This window comes from Ranitomeya imitator, chromosome 5, assembly GCF_032444005.1.
Source record: "Ranitomeya imitator isolate aRanImi1 chromosome 5, aRanImi1.pri, whole genome shotgun sequence".
NCBI classification, from domain to species: Eukaryota; Metazoa; Chordata; class Amphibia; order Anura; family Dendrobatidae; genus Ranitomeya; species Ranitomeya imitator.
In genome coordinates, this window is record NC_091286.1 from 97,560,779 (window position 1) to 97,574,255 (window position 13,477).

General features: G+C 47.6%; 1 protein-coding gene across 1 annotated transcript in view; it reads right to left on the minus strand.

The window, feature by feature from the left end:
• The window catches only part of DTD1 (D-aminoacyl-tRNA deacylase 1), a 238,208-nt gene that overhangs the window by 164,111 nt on the left and 60,620 nt on the right, over positions 1-13,477 (minus strand). Inside the window, exon 2 of the mRNA XM_069768941.1 lies at positions 5,448-5,538. Coding sequence (XP_069625042.1) covers positions 5,448-5,538 — 91 coding nt within the window. The remainder of the gene's footprint in view (positions 1-5,447; positions 5,539-13,477) is intronic.

Sequence of the window (13,477 nt, forward strand, 5' to 3'; positions counted from 1 at the left end):
CGGTCAGCCGGAAAGCAGAGCGGTGACGTCACCGCTCTGCTTTCCGGCCGCTGTGCTCACAGCCAGACCAGAGAAGCAGAGCACCGAGGACAGACAGCGATAGGTAAGTATGTAGCGTTTGTTTTTTTTTACTTTAACGATGGTAACCAGGGTAAACATCGGGTTACTAAGCGCGGCCCTGCGCTTAGTTACCCGATGTTTACCCTGGTTACCGGGGACCTCGGGATCGTTGGTCGCTGGAGAGCTGTCTGTGTGACAGCTCTCCAGCGACCAAACAGCGACGCTGCAGCGATCCGGATCGTTGTCGGTATCGCTGCAGCGTCGCTATGTGTGACGGGGCCTTTACTCCCCTGGCAGAGTAAGCAAGACATATCGCTTCTCTAATCCATCTAGCGATAGAATTCTTCGTGACACTTGAACCCTTTTTTCGATTCTGGAAAGAAACAAACAAAGCCCTACTCTGTCTCCAGCTTTGTGTCCTATTCAAGTACTCTAATATCGCCCTCTTTACATCCAGAGTATGATATTTTTTCTCCTCTTCTGAACCTGGATTTTCATAAAAAGATGGTAAATAAATCTCCTGACTTCTATGAAATTTAGTTGCTACTTTTGGCAAGTATGCAGGATCTGGTTTTAGGACAATCTTATCCTGGAGAATTATTAGATAGGGAGGATCTACTGATAACGCCTGTATATCACTGACTCTCCTGGCAGATGTTAACGCTAAAAGTAAAGCTGTTTTTAATGTCAAATTTTTTATTAGAATAGAATCCAACGGCTCGAAAGGAGGCTCAGTCAACGCCTCAAGCACCAAATTTAGATCCCAAGGGGGTAATCTTACAATATGGATTGGGTTAGAACGCTGACATGCCTTAATAAACCTAGCAACCCATCTATTACCAGCTATATCACTGTTATACAGAGCCCCTAAGGCCGAAACATGAACTCTCAGAGTGTTGACTGCTAGACCCAATTCCCAGCCTTTCTGAAGGAATTCTAAAATAGCCGAAATCGGAGCTTTATCTCCTAATGGTTTGCTGATAAAACGTAAGGAATTTTTTCCAAATTTTTGTGTAGATCTTTGTAGTGACCTCCTTCCTGCTTTTCAATAAGGCAGCTATTAAAGCATTAGAGAACCCCCTCTCCCTCAGAAGCTCCCTCTCAAGTTCCAAGCCGTTAAGTGAAGAGTCTCCAAACTTGGATGACGAAATGGACCTTGAGAAAGGAGTTCCGGAACCACTGGCAACACCCAGGGATCGGTCACAGACATTGTCCTGAGGAGAGAGAACCAAGGCCTCCTGGGCCAGAAGGGGGCAATTAAGATCACTCTGGCTTTTTCCTCCCTGATCTTTCTGAGAACTATCGGAATCAGACACATTGGGGGAAAGGCATATGCCAGCTGGAAGTCCCAACGGACACGAAGAGAATCCCCTATGAACGGTCGGTCTGCTATGTGTACTGATGCAAACTTCCTGACCTTCCTGTTCTCCCTCGTAGCAAATAGATCTATTACCGGCAAACCCCAAAGACTGACTATCTGATCGAATATTTGTTTGTTTAGAGACCATTCCCCCTGACGAAGGGAATGGCGACAGATAGTCTGCCTCCATATTGAGTTCCCCTTTTATATGAACTGCCGACAGGGAAAGAAAGTGATTCTCGGCTAGAGAAAGTATCTGTGCTGTAGTGGTCATTAGGGACCGTGACCTTGTCCCCCCCTGATGATTGATATAGGCCACCACAGTCATATTGTCGGTTTGTATTTGTACATGCAAATGTTTCAGGGATGGTAAAAAGTGAAGAAGAGCCTGATTGACCACAGCAAGATCTCTTAAATTTGAGGAATTCTGGGATTCTTGGATCGACCATCGCCCCTGGGTTAGAATGTCTCCCATATGGGCCCCCCAACCGAACGGACTGGCGTCTGTTGTAACTATGCTGTCCGGTGTGATGGTCCAGAGAACTCCCTTTGATAAATGTGCCAGATTGAGCCACCATCTCAGATCGTGAAGGGTGGCGGGTGATAGGCTGAATTTTCCGCTTAGAGAACCCCGAAGATCTTTCTCTGCTTGAAGAATCTCTTACTGAAGCATTCGAGTATGAGCTTGAGCCCATCTCACAGCCGGTATACACGCAGTCAATGATCCTAGTAGGGACATTGCGTCTCTTAAACTTAGGTTTGGAACTTTCCTTACAGACATGATCTTCCGAATGATCTTCTGCTTCTTTTCTTCTGGTAGAGTGGATAATTGATTTTCTGAGTCCAGAAGAACTCCTAGGAACATCTGACATCTTGTAGGTTCTAGTTTCGATTTTTCCCTGTTGATAATGCATCCGAATTCCTGTAAGGATGATATTATGGCATTTACCCGAGCCGTACACTGAGCAATCGAATTCCCGACAATTAAAAAATCGTCTAGATAAGGCACTACAAGGGTTTCCCTCTCCCTAATATGGGCCATTACTTCCGAGATAACTTTTGTAAAAATTCTAGGTGCCATGGACTGGCCAAAGGGCATTGCCCGAAATTGGAAATGTTTAATCTGATGGTTTACCCAAACTGCCATCCTGAGGAATTGTTGGTGATTTCTGTGAACTGGAAGATGGTAGTATGCATCTTTTAGATCCAAGACCGACATGTAGCACCTAGGAAACAAAAGCTTAGTTGTTGATTTAATGGATTCCATTTTAAAGGCGTGATATTGAAGATATTTATTTAATTTACGCAAATTTATGATAGTCCTAAAGGACCCATCAGGTTTGGAAATCAAAAATAGCGGAGAATAAAAACCCGACTTCTCCTGATGTTTAGGAACCTCTTCAATAACTCGCTTTGTAAGCAATTGTTGAATCTCTAATTCTAAGGCCTAACTTTAACCCAGACTCAACTACCCCCATTATCCAGGCACTAAAAGTGATTTTTCTCCATTTCTCTGAGAAGAATCTAAGTCTCCCCCCTACTGGTAGATCCGTTTTATCTGTAGTTACGTCTACGTCTTGAGAAGGATGAAGGGTTCTTATAGTATCCACCTTTCTTCTTTTGATCTGATGTTTCCCAGTCACGATTATCTCCCTGCTGGTCCGACTGAAATCTCCTGAAGGGCATGCGTCTCCGGAAGGCGTTCCTAAAGGTGGGATTAAATGTTTTAGGAAATCCCTTCTTTCTATCCTTTGCTTTTTCAAGGATGTCATCCAGCACCGGGCCGAATAGGTACTCACCCCTACACGGAATGGAGCATAATTTGGCTTTAGCCTGAGCATCCCCCTTCCAGGTCTTAAGCCATAGTGCCCGTCGGGCTGCATTCTATAGACCCGCCGACCTTGCGGACAATTTTAAGGAATCAATTGAAACATCAGCTAAATAAGCTGCTCCTTCTCTGATCTGAGACAGGGAATTCAATAATTTATCCCTAGGTACTTTCGCCTTAAGTTGTTCCTCCAACTGCGTCGCCCAGACCATGATTGATCTAGCAGTACAAGTGCCTGCGATTGCAGGTTTAAAGGCTCCAGATGATGACTCCCACACCTTCTTAAGGAGCATGTCAGCCTTTCTATCTGAAGGATCCTTAAGGAGTCCTACATCCTCTAGTGGTAGCGAGGCTGTTCTTGAAGTAGAGGCTACCGCCGCATCTACCTTCGGAATCTTCATCCACTGAGACAAGACCTCCTCCTCAAAGGGGTACCTTCTTTTTGCGGCCGAAGGTAAAAATCCTTTATCCAGCTTGTCCCACTCCCGCTTGACCAGATCTTTAATTGAATCAACCACCGGGAAGGCTCTACGATTTCTCTGGCACAGCCCCGCGAACATAATTTCCTGGGTTGTTTTCGCCTCTTTACTTTCCGCAACCACCATAGTCGTACGGACTGTCTTAATTAATGTTTCCATATTCTCAACGGAAAAGCAAGGCCTTCCCTCCTCATCCGAGGAGGATGGTGAAGAACTTCCCGAGTATTCGCCCTCTTTTAACGAAGGGCTAGAATCGGACACCATCTCCATACTGATCCTTTCATGCCGTTTAGACTTAAGGGACGATTTTATTTCCCCCCTAATCACCTCCCTCAAATCCGACACCCGGAGGGGAGCCTCTTCTTCTAATGTGCAGCATATACACGTCTGACACAACTTCTTTAAATAGCTGTCAGGTAGTGGCTCCATGCATAAAGCACACTGTTTGTGCTTAGATTTAGAAACCTTTTTCCCCTATAACAAAACATAGTACAGAAAACAATTGTATCAGCTATTGGCTCGGATATAACACTCACCACCTGCTGATAAATATGGAGTACCGGTCTCTGAGGGGGTGAGGTGCGACGTGACGTCGGGTTGCCAGAGTCCTGCTGCCCGCGTACCACATCACTGCTGCGAGATCTGCTGCTGCCCTTCTCTGCTTGCAAGTGTTCGGCGTCTCCTATAGAAGACATGCTGCCGCACACACTCACCAAAGCGCTGCTCCATTTTTAAATTTGCCGCGCTCCTCCTCCCGGTCTCCCCCGGAAGTCAAAGGAGTACTTCCGGGTCATAAGTGCTGATCTGTCTCCGCAGCACCGCGTGTGCGATCCAGGGCGGCATGCCTTCCCCCAGAAACGCCACGACTCCTGGCCAGACGAGGGGGGGGCTGCGAGCAATATACCCCCCGACGCTGCTTCCGGTCTCCCGATTCTGCCGTTCCCACCTGGACACCGCACAGAGGCTTGGCGGACCCGGGTAAGCGAAAAAGACCTGCAGGCTCCCGCCGTCCGGACAGGAACCCAAAAACTGGAGGGGGACCGCCCCTTTTTAACCTGTAGGTTCCTGTCCGGAAGGTGGGCGGATCCCCTCTCTCGTTGTGGATGCTGTCGTGGCGGTAGGAAAAATTATTATTTCAAATTAAAAAAAAATTTTCGAACCTTGTCAATGTCTGGACTAGATTTTCAATTCAGTTGGCAACTCACTTGATTATTAAAAGTATGAGTTTTCATGGAAAACACAAAATTGTGTGGGTGACCCTAAACTTTGGAACCGTAGTGTAAAATAAAAAATAATTCCCAGAAATAAACAAATACCACGTCCAATAGCGCTGATCTGGTCTTGTCCAACTAAATTTTAAAAAAAATTACATAATCCATATTTATAATTTACGGTAATCGTACATAAAAGCCATTATAACTCATGAAATGTGTACACTCATTGGGAACATCAGTACTCTGCACATTTATCTAATAGTAAATCACACTAGGGGAAAAGTAGAAAATCTTTGGCAAATGTAGAGAAGTCACTGCTTGCAACCAATTGGGAAGCTTTTGTTCATTTTAAAAAGGGTCTCTGAGTAATTAGATCCAGAATTTAGTTTGATACTATAGCCAGCGGCTCCACTTTTCCATTGTGCTGCTAAATCTCTCAGAAAATCTCTCCCGATATCTATAAGAAAAAAACAATGAGCAGAGATACAATAATAAAATATACTTACATGTAATCAATATCCTTCTGTGTGTCTTCCACAGAAATTCCCAGCAATACGCAGATACCACGTCCAATGACGCTTATCTGTTCTTCTCCAACTAAATAAAAAAAGATATAATATATACATATGGCCTGGGGTTACAAGCATGAAAGTGAACTTTTTCACCGATCTATTGATATATTACTCAGATCTGTTAAATGGCAGAATTAGTATCTGCGAAGGGCCTCCCCATCAACTGCTACAGAGAATTGGCAGACCATGGAAGTTTGTGGAATATCACCATAATAGAAAGAGAAAAAATGATAAACTAGAGTATAAACAGTGGATAAGGAAAGTATTCAGACCACTTTAAATTCTTCACTCTTTGTTTCATTGCAGCCATTTGGTAACTTAAAAAAAGATGGAGCTTTTTGGTAAAGCACATCATTCTACTGTTTACTGGAAATGGAATGAAGCCTACAAATAAAAGAACACAATAGTTACAGTCAAGTATGGTGGAGGTTTAAAGATATTTGGGGGATGTTTTGCTGCCTCTGGACCTGGGTTTCTTGACTCTGTGCAAAGCATCATGAAATGTGAAGTTTCCCAGAGGATTTTGGGTTGCAATGTAGTGCCCCATGTCAAAAAGCTGGGTTTGCATCCTAGGTCATGGGTATTCTAGCAAGACAATGACCCCAAACATTCTTCACGAAGCACCCAGAAATAGATGGAATCAAAGCACTGGAGAGTTCAGAAGTGGTAATTACAGCTCCGGCAATGTAATGTGTCCCACCACTACCTCTCACATACATATACTACAGAGAAACTGTGAATGGACATTAAATCAGTTAATTGTGGCCGATTTGATAAATTTACAGTACAGATTATCATAAAAAAACACAAATCTGTCAGTGAGGGTATGGAAAAAAGTAATCAAGTTATGGACGGTGGAAGAGATGTATGTGACTAGAATGAACATTCCTTTACAGCAGATAATATCTAGCACCAATCCCTATACTAAATGCAGCTATCAGTGGTTTTAATAGGGAATAGAATAGATATTACCTGTTGTCTGGTGTTCGGGAACAGGGTCTCCTTCCCTGTCCCTAAAGCTAGGGAGTACCCTAGCTCGCCCTGCTCCCCGGATTACTTATGATGATGAAGACACCGGTGCCACATACCTTGCTTGACCTCTTGAATCCGCCCTCATTCTGTACCCTTCCTCCACCCACGGAAGAACAGAGTAGTACTGTGCCGTAATATACCAACCAGACTAACAAGGTAATACGAAGAGGGGTAATGAAAAATACCAAACATACAAATATACTCACACATACAACATTGGAATGCACCGAGGAGTGGAGGATGGGGTTAAATCAAAGTAGGAAAAGAAAGGGAATTATCACACACTCAAAACCTAGCAACAGTAACAGATAAATCCACCAACCACCTTCTCCAATAATAACCAACAACAACCTCCGGCCATGCAGCATAAGCCGGCTCTGACAATGAGTGCTAGAAAGGACCACGTTTATATAGGAAATGGGAGTGACTAACAGCGAACAGCTGAGAGCCTTAAGGCAGGAAAGCTTCCAGGAGCTCTCACCTGAGCAGATTAACCCCTGCACTGCAAAAATAAATTTACACCATTTAATAAAAAGATGAAGTGCTTCTAATCAGTGCAGGAGTAGGAGAAATCAGACGCTGCGGTCTTCTGGCTCCTCTCTGTTGCGATAAACCCGTGACATTACCTTGATATATTTTCTTTTTAGGTTGCAGCAGCAAGGATTTGTCATGCCATGATGTCTTCAGTAAAGAAGGCAAGAAGTAAACTTTCACAGGCAGGTTTTTTAGAGAGGGAAAATGAGCAGGAGCAGCTGTGAGATGGAGCTGCATGTCTCTCACCAGCATACAAAGAGTTGTTAACCTCTTCAGCAGCAAAGGAAACAATGTCCATTTAATATGAGGAACAAAACACAGGCTAAATGGAAGACCTGCAATTTACAATATGTAATGATCACCTAACCCCAGATCTCCCAGGAGGATGTGACATACTCGAAACATGATTATAACTAATAAGGCAAAAATCCCTGACCAGCTCCTGTTCCTCCTCCTGATTATGACGTCATCGCCACTAACCATCTTGGTCAAGTCCTCAAAGTTTTGGATACCTGCACAGATGTCAGACATTCATGCCCACTCATCAGCTCTTATATGTAGAGGCTGACCGGGATACCGATGGGCACGTTATAGCTAGTATTCAACTATTGCCCTCTGCTTCTCACAAAGCCTTGCCAACATATGTAACATTGAGTTCCAAAGCGTGGTGACATCGTACAACAGTCGGTGAGCTGGTAGTTGCAAATGCTGCTGCAGCAATGCGTGCGTCAGCTGTGGCTGACTTGAGGAAATGGGAAACCACGTGGCAGAGTTTCACAAATAGCTCAGGCAGATGGCCTTTTTTGGGGTTAACTAGATAGTCTTTAAAAAAGCACCAGACTCATGAATACCTAACCCTTGGCCTGGCAACTTCACCCATGTTGGTGCTCTCGGAAATAGTTGCCCAACTTGTGACTCTGGCCACCCCACTGGCTGCTCCTTCTGCCTGTTGTGGTGCTGTGAATCCCTCCCCAGTTGCGCTGCTGTCCGCGTTCTGGATGTCACCCTCCCAGGTTGGGTCAGTGACTTCATCGTCCACCACCTCGTCTTCCACTTCCGCACCCTGTTCCTCCTCCTGACTTGCTGATTTAACATCGGTAGTTGGCAATTGTATCTCATCATATTCCACCTCTTTCATTATACTCTTATCAAAGACTATGGGCAGTGCATTGTACTATATGTTATCTATGGGACCTGCATTATACCGTATAGAGGACTATAGGGGATGCATGATACAATACGAAGAACTATAGGGTGCATTACACTATAGGGAGTGCATTGTACTACATGGAGGAGCGTGAGTAGTGTATTATACTATATGGAGGAGTGTATTTCAATGTATGGAGTATTATGGGGTGTGCATTGTACTACATGGAGGACTATGAGGGTGTATTATACTAGATGGATGACTATGGGGAATGTATTATACCGTATGGAGGACTATGGGGAGTGTATTATACCATATGGAGAACCATGGGGAGTGTATTACAACCCCTGGAAAAAATTATGGAATCACCGGCTTTGGAGGATGTTCATTCAGTTGTTTAATTTTGTAGAAAAAAGCAGATCACAAATATGGCACAAAACTAAAGTAATTTCAAATGGCAACTTTCTGACTTTAAGAAACACTAAAAGAAATCAAGAACAAAAAATGTGGTAGTCAGTAATGTTTACTTTTTTAACTAAGCATAGGGGAAGGCTCACAAGTCCGAGTGCCACTCCACAATTAGGTATGTCAAAAGGAAAGCTGGGTGTCACCTTCTGGGGGTCGTGTAAAGGCCGCTATACTGGTCATCACCCAGCTTGCCCAGTGAGATGAACAGAGAAAGTGATTTCCTATGTGAAACTATCAGCTCCTAATGACTATAATCACGGGACAACCCTCCTCCATGTCTGTACAGATCTGCCCCAGCTGACACATGACACTGCCTCCATGTCTGTACAGATTTGCCCCAGCTGACACATGACACTGCCTCCATGTACAGATCTGCCCCAGCTAACACATGACACCGCCTCCATGTACAGATCTGCCCCAGCTGACACATGACACCACCTCCATGTACAGATCTGCCCCAGCTGACACATGACACCGCCTCCATGTACAGATCTGCCCCAGCTGACACATGACACCACCTCCATGTACAGATCTGCCCCAGCTGACACATGACACTGCCTCCATGTACAGATCTGCCCCAGCTGACACATGACACTGCCTCCATGTCTGTACAGATCTGCCCCAGCTGACACATGACACTGCCTCCATGTCTGTACAGATCTGCCCCAGCTGACATATGACACTGCCTCCATGAACAGATCTGCCCCAGCTGACACATGACACTGCCTCCATGTACAGATCTGCCCCAGCTGACACATGACACTGCCTCCATGTACAGATCTGCCCCAGCTGACACATGACACTGTCTCCATGTCTGTACAGATCTGCCCCAGTTGACACATGACACTGCCTCCATGTCTGTACATATCTGCCCCAGCTGACACATGACACTGTCTCCATGTCTGTACAGATCTGCCCCACCTGACACATGACACTGCCTCCATTTCTGTGCAGATCTGCCCCAGCTGACACATGACACTGCCTCCATGTACAGATCTGCCCCAGCTGACACATGACACCGCCTACATGTCTGTACAGATCTACCCCAGCTGACACATGACACTGCCTCCATGTCTGTACAGATCTGCCCCAGCTGACACATGACACTGCCTCCATGTCTGTACAGATCTGCCCCAGCTGACACATGACACTGCCTCCATGTACAGATCAGCTCCAGCTGACACATGACACTGCCTCCATGTCTGTACAGATCTGCCCCAGCTGACACATGACACTGCCTCCATGTCTGTACAGATCTGCCCCAGCTGACACATGACACTGCCTCCATGTCTGTACAGATCTGCCCCAGCTGACACGACACTGCCTCCATGTCTGTACAGATCTGCCCCAGCTGACACATGACACCGCCTCCATGTCTGTACAGATCTGCCCCAGCTGACACATGACACTGCCTCCATGTACAGATCTGCCCCAGCTGACACATGACACCGCCTCCATGTCTGTACAGATCTGCCCCAGCTGACACATGACACCGCCTCCATGTCTGTACAGATCTGCCCCAGCTGACACATGACACCGCCTCCATGTACAGATCTGCCCCAGCTGACACATGACACGGCCTCCATGTCTGTACAGATCTGCCCAAGCTGACACATGACACTGCCTCCATGTACAGATCTGCCCCAGCTGACACATGACACTGCCTCCATGTACAGATCTGCCCCAGCTGACACATGACACTGAGTCCATGTACAGATCTGCCCCAGCTGACACATGACACTGCCTCCATGTACAGATCTGCCCCAGCTGACACATGACACTGCCTCCATGTCTGTACAGATCTGCCCCAGCTGACATATGACACTGGCTCCATGTCTGTACAGATCTGCCCCAGCTGACACATGACACTGCCTCCATGTCTGTACAGATCTGCCCCAGCTGACACATGACACTGCCTCCATGTACAGATCTACCCCATCTGACACATGACACTGCCTCCGTGTACAGATCTCCCCCAGCTGACACATGACACTGCCTCCATGTACAGATCTGCCCCAGCTGACATATGACACTGCCTCCATGTCTGTGCAGATCTGCCCCAGCTGACACAGGACACTGCCTCCATGTCTGTGCAGATCTGCCCCAGCTGACACATGACACTGCCTCCATGTCTGTGCAGATCTGCCCCAGCTGACACATGACACTGCCTCCATGTACAGATCTACCCCAGCTGACACATGACACTGCCTCCATGTACAGATCTGCCCCAGCTGACACATGACACTGCCTCCATGTACAGATCTGCCCCAGCTGACACATGACACTGCCTCCATGTACAGATCTGCCCCAGCTGACACATGACACTGCCTCCATGTACAGATCTGACCCAGCTGACACATGACACCGCCTCCATGTCTGTACAGATCTGCCCCAGCTGACACATGACACTGCCTCCATGTACAGATCTGCCCCAGCTGACACATGACACTGCCTCCATGTCTGTGCAGATCTGATCCAGCTGACACATGACACTGCCTCCATGTACAGATCTGCCCCAGCTGACACATGACACTGCCTCCATGTACAGATCTGACCCAGCTGACACATGACACTGCCTCCATGTACAGATCTGCCCCAGCTGACACATGACACTGCCTCCATGTCTGTACAGATCTGCCCCAGCTGACACATGACACTGCCTCCATGTACAGATCTGCCCCAGCTGACACATGACACTGCCTCCATGTCTGTACAGATCTGCCCCAGCTGACACATGACACTGCCTCCATGTCTGTGCAGATCTGCCCCAGCTGACACATGACACTGCCTCCATGTCTGTGCAGATCTGCCCCAGCTGACACATGACACTGCCTCCATGTCTGTACAGATCTGCCCCAGCTGACACATGACACTGCCTCCATGTCTGTACAGATCTGCCCCAGCTGACACATGACACTGCCTCCATGTCTGTGCAGATCTGCCCCAGCTGACACATGACACTGCCTCCATGTCTGTGCGGTCTGCCCCAGCTGACAAATGACACTGCCTCCATGTCTGTATAGATCTGCCCCAGCTGACACATGACACTGCCTCCATGTACAGATCTGCCCCAGCTGACACATGACACTGCCTCCATGTACAGATCTACCCCAGATGACACATGACACTGCCTCCATGTACAGATCTGCCCCAGCTGACATGACACTGCCTCCATGTCTGTATAGATCTGCCCCAGCTGACACATGACACTGCCTCCATGTACAGATCTGCCCCAGCTGAAACATGACACTGCCTCCATGTACAGATCTACCCCAGATGACACATGACACTGCTTCCATGTACAGATCTGCCCCAGCTGACATGACACTGCCTCCATGTCTGTATAGATCTGCCCCAGCTGACACATGACACTGCCTCCATGTACAGATCTGCCCCAGCTGACATGACACTGCCTCCATGTCTGTATAGATCTGCCCCAGCTGACACATGACACTGCCTCCATGTACAGATCTGCCCCAGCTGACACATGACACTGCCTCCATGTACAGATCTGCCCCAGCTGACACATGACACTGCCTCCATGTCTGTGCAGATCTGCCCCAGCTGACACATGACACTGCCTCCATGTCTGTGCAGATCTGCCCCAGCTGACACATGACACTGCCTCCATGTACAGATCTGCCCCAGCTGACACATGACACTGCCTCCATGCACAGATCTGCCCCAGCTGACACATGACACTGCCTCCATGTACAGATCTGCCCCAGCTAACACATGACACTGCCTCCATGTACAGATCTGCCCCAGCTGACACATGACACTGCCTCCATGTACAGATCTACCCCAGCTGACACATGACACTGCCTCCATGTCTGTACAGATCTGCCCCAGCTGACACATGACACTGCCTCCATGTGCAGATCTGCCCCAGCTGACACATGACACTGCCTCCATGTGCAGATCTGCCCCAGCTGACACATGACACTGCCTCCATGTACAGATCTACTCCAGCTGACACATGACACTGCCTCCATGTACAGATCTGCCCCAGCTGACACATGACACTGCCTCCATGTACAGATCTGCCCCAGCTGACACATGACACTGCCTCCATGTACAGATCTGCCCCAACTGACACATGACACTGAGTCCATGTACAGATCTGCCCCAGCTGACACATGACACTGCCTCCATGTACAGATCTGCCCCAGCTGACACATGACACTGCCTCCATGTCTGTACAGATCTGCTCCAGCTGACATATGACACTGGCTCCATGTCTGTACAGATCTGCCCCAGCTGACACATGACACTGCCTCCATGTCTGTACAGATCTGCCCCAGCTGACACATGACACTGCCTCCATGTACAGATCTACCCCATCTGACACATGACACTGCCTCCGTGTACAGATCTCCCCCAGCTGACACATGACACTGCCTCCATGTCTGTGCAGATCTGCCCCAGCTGACACATGACACTGCCTCCATGTACAGATCTGCCCCAGCTGACACATGACACTGCCTCCATGTACAGATCTGCCCCAGCTGACACATGACACTGCCTCCATGTACAGATCTGACCCAGCTGACACATGACACCGCCTCCATGTCTGTACAGATCTGCCCCAGCTGACACATGACACTGCCTCCATGTACAGATCTGCCCCAGCTGACACAGGACACTGCCTCCATGTACAGATCTGCCCCAGCTGACACATAACACTGCCTCCATGTCTGTGCAGATCTGCCCCAGCTGACACATGACACTGCCTCCATGTACAGATCTGCCCCAGCTGACACATGACACTGCCTCCATGTCT